The following is a 24,108-nucleotide window of genomic DNA, read 5'->3' on the forward strand; positions in this document are numbered from 1 at the left end:
CTTTCAATCCCAATCCCTCCTTAAGAGATAGCAAACAGAGTTCCTCCGACGAAATTCAGTGCTCCCGTGTCCTCAAACAAGGCTGGGAGGAGGTTTTGAGGCCTCAGCTGGCAGAGACGGTAGAGGTGACCCACCCACGCCCCATCCCGTCTGGCGCCGCAGCCGGAGAGCAAGCGCGTGCTAAGCGAATCTCCGGTACCACGAGGCGCGCGCTCGCCGGGCTGCGGTCCCAGTAAAAAGGTTGGGATTCTGAGGCGCGTGCCGAGACGGCAGCAAGCGGAAGCTGCTGGCAGCGAAGACCGACCGATCTCGCCCGGGCTGGTGGGGGAAGGGCTGCAGCCACACCCGGAAGTCGGTCTGCAAGGGGCGGGGGGGGGATAAGGGGGGGGTGAGGCTTCCGGTAGCGCAAAGGGTGTCGGGAGAGGCTTCCAGCAAACCTTCTTCCTTGGCCTCTGGAGGGACCACCGTTACCGCGGCTTCGACTTCCACGATCTGCGTTCGGGCAAACGGCCACGGCGGCCGCTACTGTCGCTCCCGTTGTGCCCGGCTCTGTCAGTATTCGTTCCCAGGAGGCCGTCTCGGTTCCAGCAGCGGCCGCGGCCGACATGTTGTGAGGCGGCGGCGCGGGTGTCTGAAGGATGGTTTGGCAGAGGCGGCGGCAGCGGCTGCTGGCGGCGGCGGCAGCGAGGGCTCCGGCTCTTTAGAGCCAAGCCCGCTGAGTGTCCGCCCGGTACCGCGGTGAGGCCAGTGCCCCTGGACCTTGCCTCTGCTCCAGCGCGGTTGGGGACCGGTTAGGCGACAGCGCCCGCTCCTCTGAGGAGACACGAAGGTGGTTCCCCAGTGCTCAAATTTCCGGACCACCTTTGCTTTCTCCTCTCCGACCTGGGCAGTGCTGTCCCCGCAATCCCCAGCCCCCCGACCTCCTTCCCAATTTCGCCTAAATCTCTCACACGGGTGTTTCCCACCCTCGCGAACCGGCTCCTCCCCACCCCCCAACCCCCTTCATTTTCTGCACCCTCTTTTCGCGCTCCTGGGATCACACTTTTGAGGGCTGCCTTGGAAAAATCTTCGCGGAACAGTGGACCAGAGCTGGGGAGTTTTTTAAAAGTCGGGGCGCGCGCGAGAGGGAGATACGATGGCTTCCTCCTCTGGCAACGATGATGATCTCACTATACCTAGAGCTGCTATCAATAAGATGATCAAAGAGACTCTGCCCAACGTCCGGGTGGCCAACGATGCCCGGGAGCTGGTGGTGAACTGCTGCACTGAATTCATTCACCTTATATCTTCTGAAGCCAATGAGATTTGCAACAAATCAGAAAAGAAGACCATTTCACCCGAGCACGTCATACAAGGTAAGTGGTAGGTGTGGGGTTTTGTTTAAATGAGAACTGGGGACAGCCTGCTGGTCGCGTGACCCGTTCATGTCAAAGCCTTCATTCCTCTCCCCGGATAAGTACTGGCAGACGAAAAAGCCACGCGGGCATGGAAGCAGCCGGTCCCTTGAGAAACTCCTGTGTCGAATTATCGTGGTGGTGCTTTCCATCCAGCGACTACCAGTAAGGATGGCAAGCGCTTAGGTCCGCTCACTTCCTCCAAAGATAAAGTATTAGCTGCCGTCTCAGTTTACGGCCAGGTAAGCTGAAGCAACAAGAATTTTGCCTGCCTAAAGTTGAACCGAGGCATGACAACTGAGAAGTTGTCTGCCCAGGGAACCTCGATCATGGCATCTGGAAGAGGAACCCAGACTTCTCCCTTGGAAAGTGAAAATTCAGACAGGAACTTCAAGCATGAGTGGAGGCAGCACCCTTTCCCCACCTGACCTTTTTACCAGTGTAGAGGAAGAGAGAAATTTTCACACATGAGTAAAACAATTTGGAACATGAATGTGTTCAACGTTGGAAAGTTTGGTGATGTTGAATAGAGATAGTTTATTCTCTGCTTTAAAAATGATCAATGGTTCTGCCATTCATCAAGTTAATAAAACTCTCCAGTTCTATTCTGTAAGAAAAGGAAGAATTATCTTTACGGTTTCTTCTTCCTTCTTTCCTTCTTTTTTTCCTCTCTTTCTTCCTTTGTTTTTCTTTTGCTTTGCTCTATGGAGATAAATTTTTAACACTTGGATTGGAAGGTTGTAAGAGATTTTTTTTTTCATGGAACATTTCCCTGTCATTTCCTGCTGCCATTGCTATTTAGATGTATATGCTTAAGCTTTTATTGAACAGCATTTCTGAAAGTTTCAACTGTTTCTGATCTTGAAAGGAATTAGTCCACTGGTAGGGATTTGGGGGACCACATTCTTATGGTTTGTTTCAGGCACAGGGAGACATATTTACTAGTCCTAATGTTTTGAAACCACTTGCAAATACTCTTTATGAAAAAGTTGTATTCAATTTGAGGGGATAATTTGCCTTTTATAAAATTCTAACAATTCCTTGATTGCTTTTGAAGCCAAAAAATCATGATTAATTTTAATTATTTTAGTAGGCAGGCTACTATTTTATTTTTTATAATTTAACTTTTTAAAGGTGACTTAACTGTTATTCTGAAGTGAGAACACATCTGCTCGTATTTGCCATGTCCAGTAGTTCACTGTCAATATTGACAAGAATGAAATGATTCATTTTTTGGTCCTTAATGATGTGTGCAAGATAGACTTAAATAGACTCTGCTTTTTCCATTTCAGTATATGAGGAAGGAAAAAAGTCTCTAGGAAAAGCCATATTTGATTTTAAAGCTAGTATTTTTTTCTCCCTGTTTGGTATGCTGTATACTCTGGGAAGTACAATGAAAGTCAAGTTCTTTATTTTTTTCCCTAGTGTTCTATTTTTACCTTGTATGTACAATTGTCATAAGGCTTTCATAAGATTATCCAACACAGATAGCTACAATTTCCCTTTACAACTCATTAAAAAGAAAAAGAATCTTTTATCAACACTGCCTTTCTAATCAAAATTCCGTAAGATTTCCTAAGTACTTGCCTAACATTTGTTTACAACACAGAAGTGGGGATCATTCCAAAAATCTGATAACACATTACACTCTGTCTTCTTGGGGAGTTTGTTCTTTTCTAGGGGTATATTTAGATTTCTGATTGACATGGTGGAATAAAAAATGCAACAGCTGTAGCATGTAGTATGCTAAATAGCTCAACTTTGGAATATGCTAAATTCAGTTTAAGGTGTGAGTCAGAAAGTTCCAGTGAAAGCATTTTCCTTTGTGTACTGAGGATGATTGAATAATTTTTAAAAAGTCATTCATTGGGGGAAAAATAAATCATCCATTGACCTGTTACACTGTTATAAATTAAAGTTTTCTTGGTAACATTGCTGTTGCCCCAATTCTCTCCAGTTAGGGGAATAAAATTTATACATTATAATCTTTCATTAATCTCACATTGCTTAATCATTTTAAAGAATTTTTGTCTTGAGTGGTTACATTTTTTAAAAATCCTTAAGGAGTGTATTTTTTTAGGTATTTAAAATGTGTTTTTAGGGGTACATGGGTGGCTCAGTGGGTTAAAGCCTCTGTCTTCGGCTCAGGTCATGATCCCAGGGTCCTGGGATGGAGCCCTGCATCCCTGCATTGTGTTGTCTGCTCAGCAGGGAGTCTGCTTCCCCATCTCTCTCTCTCTGCCTGCCTCTCTGCCTACTTGTGTTCTCTGTCAAATAAATAAATAAAATAAAATAAAAATAAAAAATAGAATGTGTTTTTACAGAATAATTCTGGAAAGTTTGTGAAATCATGGTAACTATGACATTTTTATGCTTTTCTGTAAGCATTGATTATTTTAGTTTGTAGGGTAGATCCAAGTGGAATAATAATATATATTTAAAGTTGTATGATCTCACATGTTGACGTTCAGATTTTGTAGTAATAAATTTAATGAACTAGATTTTGCTTCAGGACATGTCACTTTTTCACTTGCTACTTTACCTTGTCAGAGCAAATTAAGCATTTGAGGCAGTTCTGTAGAATACAAGTTACTAAAGTAGAAATAATTTTATTGCCAGAAAATCTTTGAAATACTTAAATTTTTAACAAAACTTCTGAATGTTAAACAGCTTATTTTAAGAAAGTGGACTCTGTATTGAAGATCACAGATACACAGAGGGGTTCTAAGCTACAAAAGGTGTTCCTTTTATTTCATTGCTGGTTTCTGTGAACATGTATTCTTTTTTTTTTTTTTTTAAGTGTATTTATTTTAGAGAGAGAGAGTGCAGGGGAGGGGACAGGCCCCATTGTGGGGCTTGATATCATGACCTGAGCCAAAATGGAGAGTCAGATGCTTAACCAACTGAGCCACTCAGGCACCCCTGTGAAAACATATTTTTAAATGAATTTTAGCATAGTTTGTTGTATTATGGAAAAAACTGACATTGAGAGTTAAGAATGGCAAGTTCTACACTGGGAAGTCTTTGGGCTTCTGCAAATATGTTAAAAGGTTCCCCATTTATTTATGAATAATACCTAATTGTTTCAGGTATTACTTGCAGTTATTGAGAATCAGTTGAGGTTGAGAATCTTACATGATATGCTGTAATAAATAATTTTTTAAATGTATAGTGGTACTGATTGAAACATAAAGCTGGAAGTCTGTTACATTTAACCTTACAGCATGATGCCATTTGTTAAGCCAAAGGGTAAGTAAGGATATTTTAAGTGATACTATTTTTTTGCATTTTTAATCTCCTGCTAAATTCTACCCCCCCCACCACCATTTATAACAATAGTAATTGAAAGTAGTGGAAGTTTGAAAAAGTCTCTGAAGATCTGCGTTTTCAGCAATTGAGTTGTTCCAAGCTATCTATGTTGAAGGATTTTTAAAAATTCCAATCCCTCTCACACTGTACTTTCGAAAACACAATAAAAATGGATCACTAGAAAACAAAATTTAAAAAAGACATAAGTAAAAGTTCAATTTTTGTTGTTAGATTCAATAGACATAAAATTACTGTCAATTTAGTATGAAGGTTCTTTTTTTTCCCCAGCTTTATTGAGATATAATTGACATAATATTGTGTAAGGTTAAGGTACACAACATAATGATTTGATATATGTATAAATTGTGAAATGATGCCACACTAAGGTTGGCTAACACATTCATCACCCCACATAGTTAGTTTTGCTGTGAATGTTCCAAAATGCTTACTTTGGTTTTCATATTTAACCCATTGCAGATCATTATAAGCAATTCTAGCACAAGTGTGTGGACCACAGTTTGAGTGGATTTGCTCTAAAGCCTAAACCACAATCTATTTTAGAAAGTGGGTGTGAAGTAGTTTTTAAATCAGAGAATCTGAGTGATTGCAGAGAAGTTGTAATAATAATGGGAATGAGAATAATACAGTATTACCTAAATAATCATGCATACTCATATTTTTTCCAAAGGGACACATTGTATGTGGCATTGTACCATTTATCACATAATTAAGTTCTTTTCAAGTTAGGATTTTATTATTTTCCATAAAACTGATAAATCTTTGTTTTTATTTTCCTTCTGCCACCCAACAATTACTTTTTTTTTTTTTAAGGTTTTATTTATTTATTTGACGCAGAGATCACAAGAAGGCAGGGAGGCAGACAGATAGAGAGGTGGAAACAGGCTCCCTGCTGAGCGGAGAGCCCGATGCGGATGCGGGGCTCCATCCCAGGACCCTGGGATCATGACCTGAGCTGAAAGTGGAGGCTTTAACCCACTGAGCCACCCAAGTGCCCCCCAACAATTACTTCTGAATGCTGCTAAGTACTTGGCACTGTATCAGGTACTGCTAAGGATAGAAAGACGAGGGGCACCTGGGTAGCTCGGTGGGTTAAGCCTATGTCTTCGGCTCAGGTCATGATCTCAGGGTCCTGGGATCGAGCCCCGCATCGGGTTCCCTGCTTAGCGGGGAGGCTGCTTCCCCCGCCCCCCCGCCCCCCCCCACCGCCACCTGCCTCTCTGCCTACTTGTAATCTCTTTCTCTGTCAAATAAATAAAATCTTAAAAAAAAAAAAAAGATGGATGATATTTGGTTCCTGCTCTGCCATCAGTCTCATTATTGTCCCAGATTCCAAGGAATAGTGATCCATAGAGGACGTAGTTAAGGGTCTTCAGAAACCTTTGCCAGGCTAATGAGCCAAGAAGTCACTTTGGCCTATATTATCCTCTTAATATATTTGAATGAACTACATCACCCCCCCTTACTTTAACATATAAACAAAAGAAAATAGAGAAATTTGAGAATGCTATTTTATGTATTTTAATTTTTTAATGAAAAACTTGCATTATACATGTGAAGTACAAAGTAAGTCACACAAAGTCTTATAATAAAATTTTATAAGATTTTATCACTTTTTTATAAAATAAGAAAAGACTGTTAGAATTACTGTTACTGGGTGGAAGTTTTACCTTTTTTTTTTTTTTTAACGTGGTTATCTTGTTAACATCTGTCTTTCAGATTGGAAATGTACCAAGTATTTTTTCCCCTAATATACCATACTCTTTTCTGGGTGTAGTTTTAAAATACATGGCAGAGGATAGCAGACAGACCTCTAAGGAGCAAGCGATGTATGTGTTTTAACCACTTTTTTTTTTTTTTAATTTTTCTTTTCTGGGTTTTACTCTGATATCCCTAGAGCTAGGGCCATAACAGTCCATTAAGTCTCTTTATACAAACTAGAAAAAGGCACTTTTTCCTTAAAAACCTTTATTACCATCCGCCAGAAAACTGCCATGATAAACATACAAATCCATGTTTACAGTAGGAATGGCCCTCCTTAGATATGGTACTATAGTTCACTGAATAACCTGCACCACTGCAGATAATGGCCCTGCTTATGAGTCATTTCCCTTATCCTTTAAGATTCTCTTTTGTTTAAAATAGGAATGATTATTACTACGTGGTAACAAATGATGTAAAATATCTCCTTGTTTAGAAGATACTATAACCACTTATGGCTATCTGTTAGCCAAAATGTATTTAAAATTTGGATTAAAGTCAATGTAGTTTTTGAAATTAAAGTTCTGGCTCTTCCTTTTGAGCCATTTTGTTGAGAGTATAGATTTGTATATGGAAGCTCTTTGAATAATATTAATATTAACCTTGGATTCACTCAAAAATTTTTTGAAGGCAGTGCTCTCAACCTTAGATGTTTTTAAAGGTGAGTTCTTTGTTTTCTTTTTAATTTTTAACTCAAGCCATCCATGGTTAAACATAGTTTGGATTGGATTTTTTTGATGTCTAGTATAGTAATTTATGATATTTTGAAGAATTATCTTCATTATATTTATTAATTTTATAAATTTAATATTTTATATTATGAATATATTCATTCAACTTGAATTTAGTGTAATAATGCATATCTCTAAATATAATTGTGTCTTGTACACTTATCAGGGCACTCTTATTTTTTTAATTAATTTTTTTTTGGTAGAGCACTCTTTTAAATGTAAGAAAAAAAAAAGATGAATAATATATAGTCCAAGTGGTTAAGCGAATCTTATGTGCTATAAACTGTTAAATGCCTTAGATTACTTGTTGATCTCACAATCCAAAAATAATAAAAATATAATAATATGAGCCATCCTTTGTTCTAGGCTCTTTTTTTTATATTAATTCATTTATTCTTCACAGTAACCTGATCTGATGAGATATGGGTACTGTTCTTGTTTTAGAGGCACAGGTGAAGGAACTTATCTAGGGTCACACAGCTGGTAAGAGGCAGAGCTGGGATCAGTCTCTGGTAGCCTTAGGGCCTAGAGCCTGCATGTATAACCACTGTAATGCATATGTTTTAGGAAGGTATTAAATAGATGCTACTCTCAAAGAAGGAAAACTGAAACTTAGAGATACATATCCAAGGTTATATGAATATATTGACAACCAAATTTCTAATTCTAAGATATCTGTCTGATTTTACAGCGAGATTAATTCTGTTTAGGAGGATCAGGCAAACTTGATTTGAGCCATGAATGCATTACCATCAGTATGAAAGTGGGAAACTGAGGTCTGCTGGGAAACACTGAGCTGTCAGATTTAGCATAAGTATGTAGGGACTTAATGGTAGAAATAAAGATGGGGCTACTTAGGATATAAGCCTTTCTTCAGAATATGAGAGGAAATCATAAGCCATTTTTGGTTTCTTTAGGTATTGTCTCCAGCCAGTATTACTGAAAATATACTATTACGTTCATGCCTTTAAAAAAGAAAATAGGGTGCCTGGGTGGCTCAGTGGGTTAAGGCCTCTGCCTTCCACTCAGGTCATGTTCCCAGGGTCCTGGGTACAAGCCCCGCATCTGGCTCTCTGCTCAGTAGGGAGCCTGCTTCCTTTCCTCTCAATCTCTCTGCCTGCCTCTCTGCCTACTTGTGATCTCTCTCTGTCAAATAAATAAATTAATTTTTAAAAAGAGAATAAAGAAAAAACTTTGGCTTCTATCACTGACAATAATCCGTCTGTCAATTCAGGTGAAAAATGCAAGTTGCCTAATCCCTCACTTAATTTTTTGCTATACCCCAAGCTCTTTGAGGTCAAGAATTATGTGGTGGTGACTTTGATATACAGAACTCAGAGTAATGCATTACTGAAGTTTTTTGGGGGGGGGCGGGCAAAGAGGTTCAATAAGTTAATATAATTAAAATTCAAATAATAGTACTATGCTATTTGGCATCAGATTATTTCTAAAGAAGATTGATACAAACAGCTTAATATCTGAAGTAATTAAAGTTATCATTTCAAAATGTCTTAAAAACCACAGCTTACACAGGAGGGAATGTGTGTTCATAAAGTTGTATTCGGTATCCTCCCTGAAAAGCAAATCCCTGATGTTAGAATTCAGGGTATCTTTACTGAGGTCACTCTGGTTTACAACATCATAATTGTTGAAAAACTACAAGAACTGATGAACTAATTTAAGTTCATGTGCTATGTTTTTCACTACCTATATTTCATCATTGGGTCAGAGAACGGAAGTGCCTTTGGGCCACTTATCAACAGATAGAAAACTATAAAATATAACTTTAATTACTCTAAACCAAAAGGAAACTTAATGCTTTGTTGTGATTACAGAAGGCATTTAGAAAGTGCATTATTGTAAAATTTTCTTTCTAAATGTGAAAAAATGAGAATTTTTTGTTAATGCTTCTATCTTTATAGTTTTCCTTTATCCTGATTTTCTACCACATCACTTGAAATGTTTTTATAGTGCTTCCTGTTAAGTTTTATTTTCAAGGGAAACTTGTTGGCTGAATATAAATACTGAATTTCATAAGTTATTTCCACCAGGATTTCTTAAACTTGGCAGTTTGAGTGTTTTTGCTAAAAATAGTTTTCTGTTGATATATTGTACAAAAGAACTTATCTATTCTTTCATCCTATCCTACTAAAACTTAGTACATGTGTTACCAGCCTACTTTTTCTAAGCCAAATGGCACAAAATATGTTATTAACAAATAGATTCCAATTATTTCCCTTTTTTGTATTCTTTGACAAAGTGACTGAGTTAATAATGTTTGATTTACTGTGAGTGGTATAGGAAAAAGGTTTTCTTACTAAAAGCACATGTTCTTACGTTGGACTTTTTTTTCATAGAAAGTGTTTTGGTTTTTAAAAAATTAGAAAGAGGGGCACCTGGGTGGCTCAGTGGGTTAAAGCCTCTGCCTTTGGCTCAGGTCATGATCCCAGGGTCCTGGGATCGAGCCCCGCATTGGGCTCTCTGCTCAGTGGGGAACCTGCTTCCTCCTCTCTCTTTCTGCCTGCCTCTCTGCCTACTTGTGGTCTGTCAAATAAATAAAAATCTTTTAATAAATAAATAAATTAGAAAGAAAAGAAAAAGTAAATGGCCTATGCTGATAAATGTTCCTCAAATTTTGTCTAATTTGCAGTTTAATATTAAAGTTGATAAAATAGATTTAGCCATTTAGCTAGTTGCTGTGCAACTATAAAATAGGTAAAATTATTAAGAGAAAGCTACCCGCTCCCCCCCACCAAAAAAAACCCACAAAAAGTTAATGTTACATTAACATTAACAAAAATTAATGTTCTGTAGATGGGAAAAAGACTAAATTTCATCACTCTTTCATGTTTTCCTATTTTCATTTCCCTAGCACTAGAAAGTTTGGGCTTTGGCTCTTATATCAGTGAAGTAAAGGAAGTCTTACAAGAATGCAAGACTGTAGCATTGAAAAGAAGAAAGGCCAGTTCTCGTTTGGAAAACCTTGGCATTCCTGAAGAAGAATTATTAAGACAGCAACAAGAGTTATTTGCAAAAGTAAGTAATGCATTTTAAATTATTTTCTCCTGAGTCCTACCCTATTTGCTAACAGAAATCTTACTGGTTTCTGAAATCATTTCCTAAAATCAACATACATACCAGAGGCTTAAATTTACACATTTACACATTAAGAAACAGATTCAGAGATGGAGAAACTTGCATGAAGTTGTACATTCATTTGTTCTACATATAATTACTGAAGTCCTCACTACTTACCAAACCTCATGCTAAATGCTAGGCTTATAATAGTATACAAAAGGGACATGGTTCTTGCTATTCTGAAACGTAGTTTACTGGAAAGGATTGAGTTAAATAAATAAAACAAGTAAGTTCATATAGTTAGGAAGTGTTGGAGTCTAAGTTCAAAACTCATGTCTTCTGACTCCAAAACTTGCTCTTTCTTCATTAACATGCTAATGTTGTAGCCACCATTTTGTCTGCTTAACTTTATTTTGGAACTTTTCAGTGAAATATGCTTTATCCTTTCCAGGTCAAAAAGAAGAATAAAAGAAATCTGCCAAATCTGTCTTTACTTTTCTATCCTTGACTTCTGTTTTTTCCTCTTCCTTATTTCCCTTCTTTCTTGCCCTCATCTATGGAGTCATGATCCCTTAGTATTTCTTTGCTCTTGTGAGAAGATCATCAGAGAGAGAAAATTATAGCACCTGTCTAGTACTTCTTCCCCAAAGCACAAAACAATTCAGTCCAAAATATGGAAGGAACTGTTAAGTAAATATAGTACCTTTTTCATCAGTTTCATTTCATTTCATTTTTTAGACTTTATTTTAAATACTAAAACAATAGCAACCTCATTTGAAGCTGTCTTCCACCTGCTGGCAACAAGTATTTGGAAAGGGGGAACCATTAGTATACTGAAATTAAAGTTAACTGTAAATTATAAATGAATCATTTTAGTATTTGGGAGTGAGATTCTTTAAACATAGTGAAACTCTCCAAAGGAAGAAGTGAATTAGGAAGTAGACACCTACTCTCTTTCACACTCCTGTTTTAGAAAAAAAAAATACTTGGGGTACATTGAATAAGAGGCAAGAGGGAAAAAAAATTAGAAAAAGTACCACTGAAAATTTTAATTTGTGAAAATGAATATAAATAAAATTTATCAGTCAACAAAGATTTTAAAGGCATGGAAATGTTTTAATTTAGAGACAGCAAAGTACGGTTGCTAATATGGGGCCTTGGTACTTAAAAGTCAGTTAAATTTTAATTGTAACCAGTACATGTCTTTGCAGATCACTGAATAAACTATGAGATCAGCGCCTTTTGCAATTAAACCTGTGTAGAGACCTGAGATTATTTGTGGTTTTTTTTTCCTGTGCTATGAAATTATACCTATTTATAGTTGATTGAGGCACAGAGTAGGTATTCCTAAGTTTATTAAATTCAAATATTTGGTTTACCCTATAATTTTCTTATGAACTCTTTTTTTTAAGGTTTTATTTATTTGTTGATTTATTTGAGAGAGAGTGTGCATGAGAAAGAAAGAATGCAAGTGGGGGAAGGGGCAGAGGGAGAGGGAGAAGCAGACTTCCTGCTGAGCACGGAGCCTAATGTGGAACTCCATCCCAGGACCCTGGGATCATGACCTGAGCCAAAAAGGCAAATGCTTAACTGGCTGGCCAAGCCATCAAGGTGCCCCATTATGAACTCTTAAAATGTTTTTCATGAAGCACTCTTAGTCTGTTTTACCCTCCAGGTACTCCTGCTGTAAAAATAAATATGCCTGGGTGTTAGAATAACTATTTTCCATACTTATTAAATAAAAATGGATGAAAGTGGTAATGAGAATATCTGATTTTCTAAACAAAGAAAGTTTTTGTCTTGTAGGACAAATATATAGGTACACTAACAACTATAATATGAGGCTGACTGTTTCATGAAGAAGGTATAAAAAGATCCCAAGTACAGAGACCTCACATTAGATTTTGGCGGTGTAAGAGTGTGCCAGTTATTTTGTATGTGAATGCTAATACAAATTTAAACCCAAGCCGACTTCATCACAAGTCTCCTTATGAATGTTGACAATGGAAGGAATACCTTGCCTGTAGTATAATAACAGTTCTGGACTGAAAAGCTGGGGAAGAAAATTTTCTTTTTTGCATAACTCGGAAAAACAGCTAGTGTGGTTTTCTTGTTGACCTCAGCAGATGAACTGAGCTAATAGTGTTAATTCACATTCAAGAAATTATCTGAATCTTGATTTATGTAGATTCGTGATCCACATGCAATATTAACTAAATTAGATAGCTTTTGGGACTCCAGGGTGGCTCAGTCGGTTAAGTGTCTGCCTTTGTCTTAGGTTGTCCTGGGATCAACCCACATCGGGCTCCCTGCTCAGCAGAAAGCCTGCTTCTCCCACTGCCTGTCACTCCCTCTGCTTATAGTCTCTCTCTCTGAAAAATAAGTAAATAAAATCTTAAAAAATTTGGATAGCTTTTACATCTTCACATGTGTACATAGGCTCTCCCCACCCTTTTTAGTATCCATTAGTGATTGAACTTCGTAAACTGGCATTGAAACATTACAGTGTTTTGTTGTAGCATTTGATGTAGAATCTTTTATATATACTTGTGGTAGGTGAGAAATAAACCAAATTGCAAATCCTTTTATTAGTCCTTGAATCCCAAACTATAATACTAAGGTTTTGGGGTGCCTGGGTGCCTCAGTCAAATAAGCATTTGTCTTCAGCTCTGGTCATGATCCCAGGGTTCCTGGGATTGAGTCTTGCATCAGGCTCCCTGCCTAGTGGAGAGTCAGCTTCCCCTCTGCCCCTCTCCCCTGCCCATGCTCTCTCGTGCTCTCTCTCTCTCAAATAAATAAGATTTAATAAATAAGATTTTTAAGATTTCAAATAAAATCTTAAAAAAAAAAACCCTAAGGTTTTGGTCCAAATTAATTAGAGTAAGTTATATTTATTGCATTCTGTTACCCAATATGAGTGTATTTTTATAAACATAATTATGTTTAAAGTTTTAAAAAGAAAAAACATCATGTGCCAGTTGCTAAACAGTTTTCTTGGGCTGAAACCCACCTTTCTATGATTTGATTTGTGACCAGGCCTAGTACTTTGCAAACCGAATTTTTGCTTTTCTTGCAGACTTCATTACGTACTCTGCTGCCAGTAGGGTGTTCTGGAGGGAGATTGCCAGGCTGAAGGAGAAGGCAGCACTTAAACTCCTTTCTTTTACTTCCTGTTGGCTTCAAACTGAATAACTTACTAGTGCTTCTTCATTCTGGCTGCATCATTTTTTGGGGTTTTTTTTTCCCCTGTAGCAGGAACTGGATCCAGTTCTTTAATTGTTACAGAGCCAGCCTAAACATTCATTCTCTTCTTCAGGGATGTGGGTCTCAAACCTTGAGGCACTCTGCAAAGCTCAGAGATGCTTTTAGCAGTCAATCTATTCCCCTTCGTCAAAGGTCTAAGTTTCAGTTCCATGGATTGTTCCTTTAAGCTTCTGAGTTTTAAAAATTCCAGCCTCTTCCTTTGTTGCCCCAGTGTTAGGGATGGTGGCTGGTTTTGGTAGTTACCAGTCGCATGATGTCTTAGTGTTCCTTTCTTGCCTTTTCAATGATGTAGTTACCAGCTTTATACTTAGTTAACAGTCCTTTATATTTCCTTCTCTCTATTCCCCTAACTAGTGTGACTTCTATCTTGATTAGATTCTGAATGATACAGTTAGGAATCAGGAAAATACTGAATGGATAAAATAGTATTTCAGTTTGAGTTGAAGGAAGAGTGAAATTTTGGTAGGTGAAAATTATGAAATTTCAAATAGAATGAATATCAGCATGAGTTAAGATAGTGAAAATGGGAGGGTATGGTATATCTGGGAAATATTTTATGTTCTAAGTTTTCTTGGAGTACCAAGTATATATTACAAAAGTTGATTTTGAAGATAGGTTGGGGCAGGCAGTAATTTTGAGGACCTTGAACTCTAGGTTGAGAAATTGGACTTAATTGGTATAACATGATTTTTTTTAAAGTATAATAATGGCCTGATTAGAATTCTCCTTTAGAAATGTTTAGATTATAAATTCATGACAGATTATTAAGAAAAGTTAGGAATGTACACGGTAAAATCTTAATGTTAGAGTTATCCTGAGTATTAGCATTTCCCCACCAAATATTCATTCAAAAAATAGTGGAGACCTATATGTTGGTAATGCAACAAAGAGTATGAAAATAGTGTCTACTCTCAAGTCTAGTGTAGAAAAAGGATAATGTGCTCAGATAATTAAAGAATAGAGTAGATAGGTATAGGAATGCATAGAGAATTATAGCATATGAAATAGAATATATAATATTACCTAGATGGATCAAGAAAGACCAATTTCTATTTGAAATGATAACTAGGAATTGGCCATGCATAAAGGAAGGTGGAAGATATGAGCCAGGCGTAAGGAACAATTTTGAGAAAAGGCAGAGAAGGAGAAACAGCATTGTTTTGGTAGAAACCAATGGGAAATTATATGATCCTTTCAAGAACACATTCATTTTTTTCCTCTTGTGGGATTTTTCTGTGAGTGGATGAAATTAAATTGGGAAAGAGCTTTAGCTGTTGCCAACAGTGTGTGTAATGCGTATGTTTGTATCTTAGTTTCTAAGATTATTAAGAATAGGGGCACCTGCGTGGCTCAGTCAGTTAAGTGTCTGCCTTCGGCTCAGGTCATGATCCCAGGGTTCTAGGATTGAGCCCCACATCGGGTTCCCTGCTCAGCAGGAAGCCTGCTGCTCCCTCTCCCACTCCCCCTGCTTGTGTTCCCTCTCTCACTGTGTGTCTCTCTCTCAAATAAATAAATAAAATCTTAAAAAATAAAATAAAATTACTAAGAATAAAGCTTTAGAATATAAAGCTTTATTTATTTATTTTTTATCTCTCTATCTATCTATCTATTTATTTATTCAAAGTAGTCTCCATGCCCAGTGTGGGGCTTGAACTCCCGATCCCAAGATAAAGAGTTGCATGCTGTACTGATTGAGCCAGCCAGGTGCCCTGGTTTCTAAAAATTCTGTGATGGTTGTTGGGGGGATATATATCAGATGAATGGATTTTAACTTTCTCACGTAAATTCAGTCCTGGATAAGTGCCTTTTCTCTAGTGTGTGTGAGAAGGGTGTACATGTGTGTATATTTATGGAGATGGGGACAGAAGATAAATGTATGTATTGAGTAGGGAACTGTGAGAGAAACTCAAACATCGGCTTGCCTGAGTGGCTCAGTCGGTTAAGTATCCAGCTCTTGATTTTGGCTCAGGTCATGATCTCAGGGTTGTTAGAGACCCTGGTCAGCTCTGTGCTCTGGACAGAGTCTACTTATCCCTCTCCCTCTGCTCTTCCCCCAGCTTGAGTGCCTCAAATAAATAAATACTTAAAAAAACAAAACAAAACAAACCCCTTAAACATCAAGTTAGCTATTGCATTCATGTATAGTACTCCTTAAGAGTTAGAGATACTATACTAGACACTTTTAAGCCACAGAAATAATTTTATATTGAAAAGTTGTTTACATGTTATTTGTAAGTTGAGAGGATAGAAGAATCAAGTGAAACAAAATGAATGAGAAGCAGAGAAAGGAACCAAAGAGAGGACATTGTGATTTTTCTACCAGCATTTTCCACTTCAGTTGAGCCAAAGGTCATAAAATTATGTGGCATAAAGGGGACTGTCTATGAAAGAACCAAGTATTGCAAAATGTCCTTGTTTGACAGAGAGGCAGTCATCTATATTTTCTTATGTAGTTCATGTTTTCCAGATGTATAACAATTACAGAGTGTTTGGAAAATAATCCAAATTTGATGATTATGTTTGTAATTGGCTTACTTTATATTTAACCACAGTGTGTATGTTGTGAGTTTTAAAAAATATATATTACTTGTTTTTATGTTTTTGGTGTTTAGGCTAGACAGCAGCAAGCAGAATTGGCCCAGCAGGAATGGCTTCAGATGCAGCAAGCTGCTCAACAAGCGCAGCTTGCTGCCACAGCCAGTGCGTCTAACCAGGCAGGATCTTCTCAGGATGAAGAAGATGATGATGATATCTGAAATTTACCAGCTGAGTTTCTATTTCCTCTATAAATGTTTCTCCCTGCACAAGAAAACAGTGAAAGAAATGCTTCTCTGTAATTTTGTATGCATTTTGGTGGACTTGCCATTGGTATTCTAGGGATGTCTGTTAAGTTTCATCTATTGTGTGCTATTCATGTAAAAACTGTCTCTTTGAACTATTGAAAATTTAAGGTTCAGTATAATATCAATTTTGAATTTTTAATGGTGTTTATGAAATTTTAGATAGCAGTGAGTCCTTTATTTGATCAATAAACAGTGTTACAGAAAACGTCAGGTTTATAAAATGCAGTGAAATTTATACATACAGAAACTCTAACTCTGCATTTGCATTTCCTCTGCCCTTTTAACTAAACTAAAAATTGGGAATTTTAAATTATTGGGGGGAGGGAGTTGTGTGATGCAGTAGATGTTAGATCAGGTTGGTGAAAAAACAAAGAGTTCAGTTTTGTAGTATCTGAATTTTTTGTCTTTTAAAATGAGTATATATATATATATATATATATATATATAGGCAGTAAATATATATGCTCAGATAAATATACTTGTTTAAAAAAATCTCAAAACATTCAAAAACTAGGAAGGAGTATGTTCAATAGTTGTATAAATTCAGTGGGTTATGTTTTTGATTTTGTTTTTGTTTTATGTAGAGGTAAAAACTACAGTTTTATTATGGCATAATTCATCTTGAGCTATGCTATTTACATTTCAGAGACTGCCCAATTTTGAGGATTCTCATGATTCTTACTATTTCACTCCAATAATTGTTAATAGTATTACTTGCTTAGTCCATCCATGTTTATTGGACCTTGTAAAACAATTGCTTAATGGAGATTCATGAATATTCCAACCTTTGCTGCGGGAAGAAATGAAAGTTAATAAGCATGCTTACTGTAAAAGAGGGATTTTTTTTTGTAATTTAACTTGTAGTTATAGTTTACTTATTGTTTGTAGCGTTACTTTTACATTTTCTTGACTAGATGGCCTAGAGTGTCCAGTGCTTCCTTTTGAAATGGCATCATTGTCTCCATCATAATTGAGTGATAGCTTTAAAAATGATTGGCTTTATTTTGTTTAAGAAAGCATGTCATAATTGATCAGCCCTATATGAAACACAAGTAATTTCAACCTACTCATTAAAAGGGAGAAGCTTTACTTTGGTTCCAATAAATAAAGTATGGTAGTGATTTTTATAGGAATCCAGTGAGTTGAAGAAATGGCATATTATTTGTATTTTGGAAACAGAATGGAAAAGCCACTTAAGATAGTATAAAGTAATCTAAATTCCTATGTCATTTACCAAATCATTTAAATTTTATATATTCAACAGGCCCAAGGATAAATTGTGGCTGCTGGGATTCCAATTTTAATTGAAGAGCTAAATAAGTAAAGTTTATAAGTATTAGATTTCTTAATGACCTTATTTTGCAGTTTTGGAAAAAATGAAATATTAGCATACATTTATTAAACACACTTCCTCCATGCCATGAAAAGGTTGATTTTGCTGGATGTTTTAAGTTGAAGTTGCTACTGTATTCATGAAGTGCTTTGGACAAGATAGAAGGGGTTGTTTTTTTAAAAGTTTAAGTACCAAAGGTAGTCTAGTCTAAGAAATAATAAGTTAATAAGTGTTGGCTTTTCTAATTTGTACTGTAACATCCTTATACTTTGTATTTTAAGATTATCCTTTTCTTAAGTAAACAACTTAGATATTTTTCCACACTTTTTTTTCCCTGATGCAGAGTTCAGGTTAATTAATATTTTACTGCATCTGATAATGTATTATATGTTTGAAGCCTAGTGACTTTTCATTTTGACATTCTTGTGATTTCATATGCTGTATTCTTCAAGCAATAAAATTCTGATGTGTTTTATAAATTGTTTTTACATTTAATAGTCTACACAGATTAGCAGCAGATGTCTATTATTAACATTTTTACTAGTTTCAAGAATCTTAGGCCCAGAAAATATTTTGATCATTTGATATATAGTACCTGACTTTCTCCTTTGTTTATTGTTATTTCAGAAAATGTGGTTTTACTTGTACTTCTGTAATTTACAGTTCTAGGATCTAGGCATAACAAAGCTAATTAAGTAGCGTTTTATTTTTAGCTTATTTTTTAACATTTTAAAAGTCATTATACTGTCCGTTGAGATTTTTAAAATCTTGTGGAGAGAAAAATCTTTAGGGTTCTTGAGAAATAAAGTTATTGTTTAGTAAATATTTTCCCCATTTCCTTGAATACATATCTGTCTTTTTCAGTAGACTGTCAGACTGATAAATGTTGAAAAGTTACCAATTTTTCTTAAAACTGCATATACCATACATACAGAAGAGTATATAAGTGAGTGTTTTGACAAATTAAACATAATCCTATCACTGGCCCTCAGATCAGATCTGGGGTATGAACACCCCAGAAGGCCCTCTTGCTCCTGTTTTAACACTGCCTTCTTTCTCCCCAGAAGTAACTCCTGTTCTGTTTTCTAAAACCATTGATTGGTTTTGTCTTTTATTTTGTGTAAATGCAATCATAAATAATATACTTTTTTAAAAAAACTTTTACATCTTCACTTTAAGTCTTGTACGGGCTAACTAAAGAAAAGTGTTGAGGTGCCTGGGTGGCTCAGTCGTTAAGCCTTTGCCTTTGGCTCAGGTCATGATCCTGGCATCCTAAGATCAAGCCCCATAGCTCTTTGCTCAGCAGGGAGCTGCTTCTCCCTCTTCAGCTCCCCATGCTTGTGTTCCCTCTCTTGCTATCTCTCTCTGTCATAAATAAATAAAATCTTTTTTAAAAAAGTGTTATACTCTGTATACCGTAATAAAAATTGAAAATTTACATTCCAGTTGACTAGCTTAAAGAGTTTAAGACCACTTTCACATTTATAGAGCCTAATTAAGGCTAGACAGGCTCATTCCCATCTTCCATGTCATCTTTAACCCTTTTGTCCTGAGAAAGGAGTCTTAGCTGTTTCTTCAGTTCTTCAATTTCTTTTTCTTGTTCTAGTATCTTTGTAGGGTGAGATGAACATTTCCAGAATTTTGTAAATTCTGGAATTTACATCAGCTGAACAGAGCAGTCTGAGTTGCATTCTTTCTGGTTAAGTGCTGGATACACTTGACTTTTGTTTTACTGAGGGATTCAAGTATCTGACCAGTTCTTAAACCTGTTAAAACTTGTACTTGGTCTGTTTTTGTTCCAAGCGGCTTAAATAGCTCTAATAGGATCACACCAAAGCTATACATATCTAACATGGTGTCACACTCCGTTCCTTCTAACTTCAGGTTAAGGGGTACAGACTAGTACCTGCTCTGGAAGTATGCATGGGTGTTCTCTTGCCATGTCTGTTGATCCAGTCTGGTGTTCTGAGTGATGTCTCTGCAGGCCAAATCAGTCTCCTATTTTTATTTGCTGATCAGGGCCATGAGAAAAATATTTCTGGGCTTTGGATAACTGCGTACTATTCTCATGTTATGAATATAAAATATACCTTCCTCCAATTCTTGAAAGATTTTTATTGCAACACTGGTCATAACGTAACTGGCCCTGCTAGTTTTTCTCAGCTATCCAGTCCCACAGAGTGTCCCACAACTGGATCTGGATGTGCAACATCAGGCAACACACCATCAGGTGATGTCTGCCCCAACTAAGTTTTAAGTTTTCTTGAGAAGATTCCTCGATGGATGTGAAATTCTCTTCTAAGTCGCAGTCATGCCTAAGTGGCAGCCGATGTTCAACAATCTGGAAGACAAATCACCCAAGCCATTTTCTTGGAATAAAATGAATGGTTCAAATTCACTGACATCTTTGTGACTAAATTGTTGATATAGTTCATCAATCTGTCAGTCTGATTTTCGATGCCAGGTTTTCCTAAGGATTTTTCTTTTTCTAAGGTAAATTTGGTGAGGATAATGGATGAGCTGTTACTTTAATCATTTTTAACAGTATATTGATTTTTGTCATCCTGGTTGGAGCTCAATTCCAGAGATGGCAGCTGAACAGAAATTCTTGCATTCACGCCACACGTGCATGTTCTATTCAAACATTATGATAGCCCTACGATATTAGGATATCAAAGACCTGCCAACACCTTCACTCACTGTAGTACCTTCATGCAATCTGTTTAGTTGCACCCTTAATCAGGATTTTTAAAATTTCAAAATACCATCTAATTTATTCCTGATCTTGTATACTCTTTTATAGCCTCCCTTTTCTAAGGTGGCAAGCTGTTGTGATTCATTTAAGTATCGTGAAGTTTGTTCTTCAAAGCTACTTCCCTTGATCTGATGTTCTAGATGTGCGAATTATTCTCACAAGGATCCTCACAAGTGAGCAATAGCTTGGGGCACCTGGCTGGCTGAGTCAGTAGAGCATGTGACTCTTGATCTTAGAGTTGTGAGTTTAGGCCTCATGTTGGGTGTAGAGATTACTTTGGAATATTTTTTTTTTTAAGATTTATTTATTTATTTTAGAAAACGAGAGAGAGCACACAAGTGGGAGTAGGGGGAGAGAAGCAGAGTCCCTGCTGAGCATAGACCTCAACACCATGGGGCGCCATCTGTTGAGCAGAGAACACTACCTGTGGGGAAATCAAGAGTGATACTCAACTGAGCTATGCAGGTGCTCAAAAACTAAAATCTTAAAAAAAAAGAATAGTTCTTTTGTGAGCTAAACTCATCACTACAAGTGAAAGAAAACAGCAGCTTGATTTTTATTTATTTATTTATTTTTAGATTTTATTTATTTGACAGAGAAATAGCACAAGTAGAGAGGCAGACAGAGGGAGAGGGAAAACTAGGGTCTCCACCCAGCAGGGAGCCCAGTGCAGGACTCAATCCCAGAACCGTGGGATCGTGACCTGAGCCGAAGACAGCCACTTAATGGACTGAGCTACCCAGGCACCCCAGCAGCTCCATTTTTTTAAAAAAATTTTATTTTTTATTAACATATAATGTATTATTAGCCCCAGCGGTACAGGTCTGTGAATCACCAGGTTTATGCACTTCACAGCACTCACCACAGCACATACCCTCCCCAATGTCCATAACCCAACCAACCCTCTCCCCAACCCCTACCCCCAGCAACCCTCAGTTTGTTTTGTTAGATTAAGAGTTCTTATGGTTTGTCTCCCTCCCGATCCCATCTTGTTTCATTTTTTCCTTCCCTACCCCTCAAATCCCCCATGTTGCCTCCCAAATTCTTCATATCAGGAAGATCATATGATAATTTTCTTTCTTTGATTGACTTACTTTGCTCAGCATAATATCCTCTAGTTCCATCCATGTCACAAATGGCAAGATTTCATTTCTTCTGATGGCTGCACAGTATTCCATTGTATATATACCACATCTTCTTTATCTGTTCATGGATGTTGTTGGACATCTAGGTTCTTTCCGTAGTTTGGCTATTGTGGATATTGCCAGCAGCTCCATTTTGATAAAGGTCTGAAAAAGCAATTTAAACACCTATCTTGAACAAAGTAGATTCATGCACACATGGCTCAAGTGTTTCAGTAAAGCGACAAGCAGTAATTGGTTTGCAACTGCAAAAGGCAAAGTCAACTGTAATAGGGTCATTTTTTTTTTAAGATTTTATTTATTTATTTGTCAGAGAGTGAGCGAGCGAGAGCGAGCATAGGCAGAGTGGAAGAGCATAGGCAGAGTGGAAGGCAGAGTCAGAGGGAGAAGCAGGCTCCCTGCGGAGCAAGGAGCCCGATGTGGGACTCGATCCCAGGACACTGGGATCATGACCTGAGCCGAAGGCAGCTGCTTAACCAACTGAGCCACCCAGGCGTCCCTGTCATAGGGTCATTTTAACACCTGGAGTTCTGCTGGAACATCAGATTCCAGACAGCCCTCCTGCTGCCCCTTTCCCATCTCAGCACTGAACCCAGATCCAGCCCAATTCACTCAGAGGATGAACCTTGCTGCTGCCCAGTCTCCTCAGGAATTAAGGTAGATGGGGGAAAGGAAAGGGCTGCCAGCATTCTGGGTGCCTCTCTGTCATACATGAAGTCCCAGCCCTGGGCCAGGAAGTCCATGATGGGTGCCACAGGCAGACCCTGCTCTTTCACCCTCTGCCTCACGCTCCTGGGCCCTGGAACTGCCCGCCCAGCATCACAGACTGCAGCCCTGCCTGCACGCCAATCCATGCCACCTCACTCAGCACCCCAGTGTCCTTTTTTTTTTTTTTTTTTAAGATTTTATTTATTAGAGAACAAAAGCAGGGGGAGTGGGAGAGGGAGAACTAGGCACCCCGCTGAGCAGGGAGTCCGATGTGGGGCTCGATCCCAGGACCCTGGGATCATGACCTGAGCCCAAGGCAGACGCTTAACTGATTGAGCCACCCAAGCACCGGACCCTGGGATCATGACCTGAGCCCAAGGCAGACGCTTAACTGATTGAGCCACCCAAGCACCCCCCCGCCTCCCGCAGTGTACGCTTCTATTTGATCATTGTTATATTTGTGAGTGTACTGGTTTTCTGATGCCACTGTAACAGATTACCACAAACTTAGTGACTTAACACAAATTCATTCTCTTATAGTCTCGGAGAGCAGAAGTCCCAAACTCTTTTTATTAGACCAAAGTCAAGCTATCAGCAGTTTGTTCCTGAATCTGAATCTGAAGGTTGTGAGGGGAACATCTGTTTCCTTGCCTTTGTTCAGCTTCCAGTGGTGGCCTGTAGTTTTTGTGGCCCTTACTTGGTGTTCAATCCTCTGCTTGTCACCTTCTCTTCTTCTGTAGTCTAATCCTCCTCTGCCTCTCTCTTTAGGGCCCACCTGGATGATCCAGGATAATCTCGTTTCAAGACCCTTAATTTAATCACACCAGCAAAGCCTCTTTTGCCGTATAAGGTAACATTCACAGGTTCCCTTAGTTAGATCCTAGATATCTTTGGAGGCCATTATTCAATTTGCTAGAGTGAGAATTACTCAGAGTGTATCTGTTTGTAGTCATTTATTCTCATTACTGAATAGTATTTCATTAATTCAACCATTTTTTATTATATCCAAATGTTTTCCATTCTACCATTGATGAATTTGATATATGATGAATTTCTAGTTCCTGGCTATCATGAATAATGCTGTAGAGAACATTCTTTTACATGTCTTTTGGTGACTGTATATATGCACTTCTGTTGAATATATAGCTGGGAATGGAATTGCTAGGTCATGGGTTATACATATATTTGGTTTTAATATGTATGTCAATTTTCCAAAGGCTTATAAAAGGGCACTATTTTAATATGTAACATTTTAATGAATTACTCTAAAAGTCTAGAGGCCTGACATTGTTAGTGAATTTCTCAAAATACCTAAATGTTACCAAATGAGTTATGTTTGGTACAGCAGGTCTGTTGTTATTTAATATCACACAAGATGAAAATAAAAGCAAAATCATTTGTTCTTATTACAGACACAGTAGTATTGTGTACTCAGATTATTGCTCCTCAGAAGAAATGCAAATTTTAGGTAATCATAAATAGTATGTGGAGTTTATAAATTGAATGTTTAGTTATGGAAATGTATGACTTACATTTTTAGTTGAATTAAAATGTTTTTATTAGAATCTTTTTTGGAAATACAGATATCTCCCCATACACAAATGGCCACCAAGAATTATCTAATCCAGATAGCATAGACACTGCCTTCCACTGGCTTCACTTGGGTTGTATTTGTTTCTTTTCTTCTCCTCTGTTCCCAACACCTTGGCCCCTTCTACTTTTTGCTTTACCCCATGGCATAGAATATCATGGGTAGGACTGGCCAGGATGAA

The 24,108-nt window shown here is 37.6% G+C and overlaps 1 protein-coding gene and 1 pseudogene across 2 annotated transcripts; one reads left to right on the forward strand and one right to left on the reverse strand.

Moving 5' to 3' along the window:
* The first annotated feature begins 1,126 nt into the window (after positions 1–1,126).
* Positions 1,127–18,554, forward strand: DR1 (down-regulator of transcription 1). The gene is made up of 3 exons (XM_082688729.1): positions 1,127–1,355; positions 10,086–10,249; positions 16,168–18,554. Exons 1-3 carry the CDS (start codon positions 1,136–1,138, stop codon positions 16,309–16,311), a joined length of 528 nt encoding a protein of 175 aa, XP_082544855.1. The 5' UTR covers positions 1,127–1,135; the 3' UTR covers positions 16,312–18,554.
* LOC309842492 (eukaryotic translation initiation factor 2-alpha kinase 1 pseudogene) lies at positions 17,350–22,482 on the reverse strand (annotated as a pseudogene). Its single transcript has 2 exons — positions 22,254–22,482; positions 17,350–20,717 (listed from the first exon to the last, which is right to left on the reverse strand). The product of its transcript is annotated as a eukaryotic translation initiation factor 2-alpha kinase 1 pseudogene (transcript).
* Positions 22,483–24,108: the final 1,626 nt, after the last annotated feature.

Source organism: Mustela nivalis (genome assembly GCF_964662115.1).
Source record: "Mustela nivalis genome assembly, chromosome: 10".
NCBI classification, from domain to species: Eukaryota; Metazoa; Chordata; class Mammalia; order Carnivora; family Mustelidae; genus Mustela; species Mustela nivalis.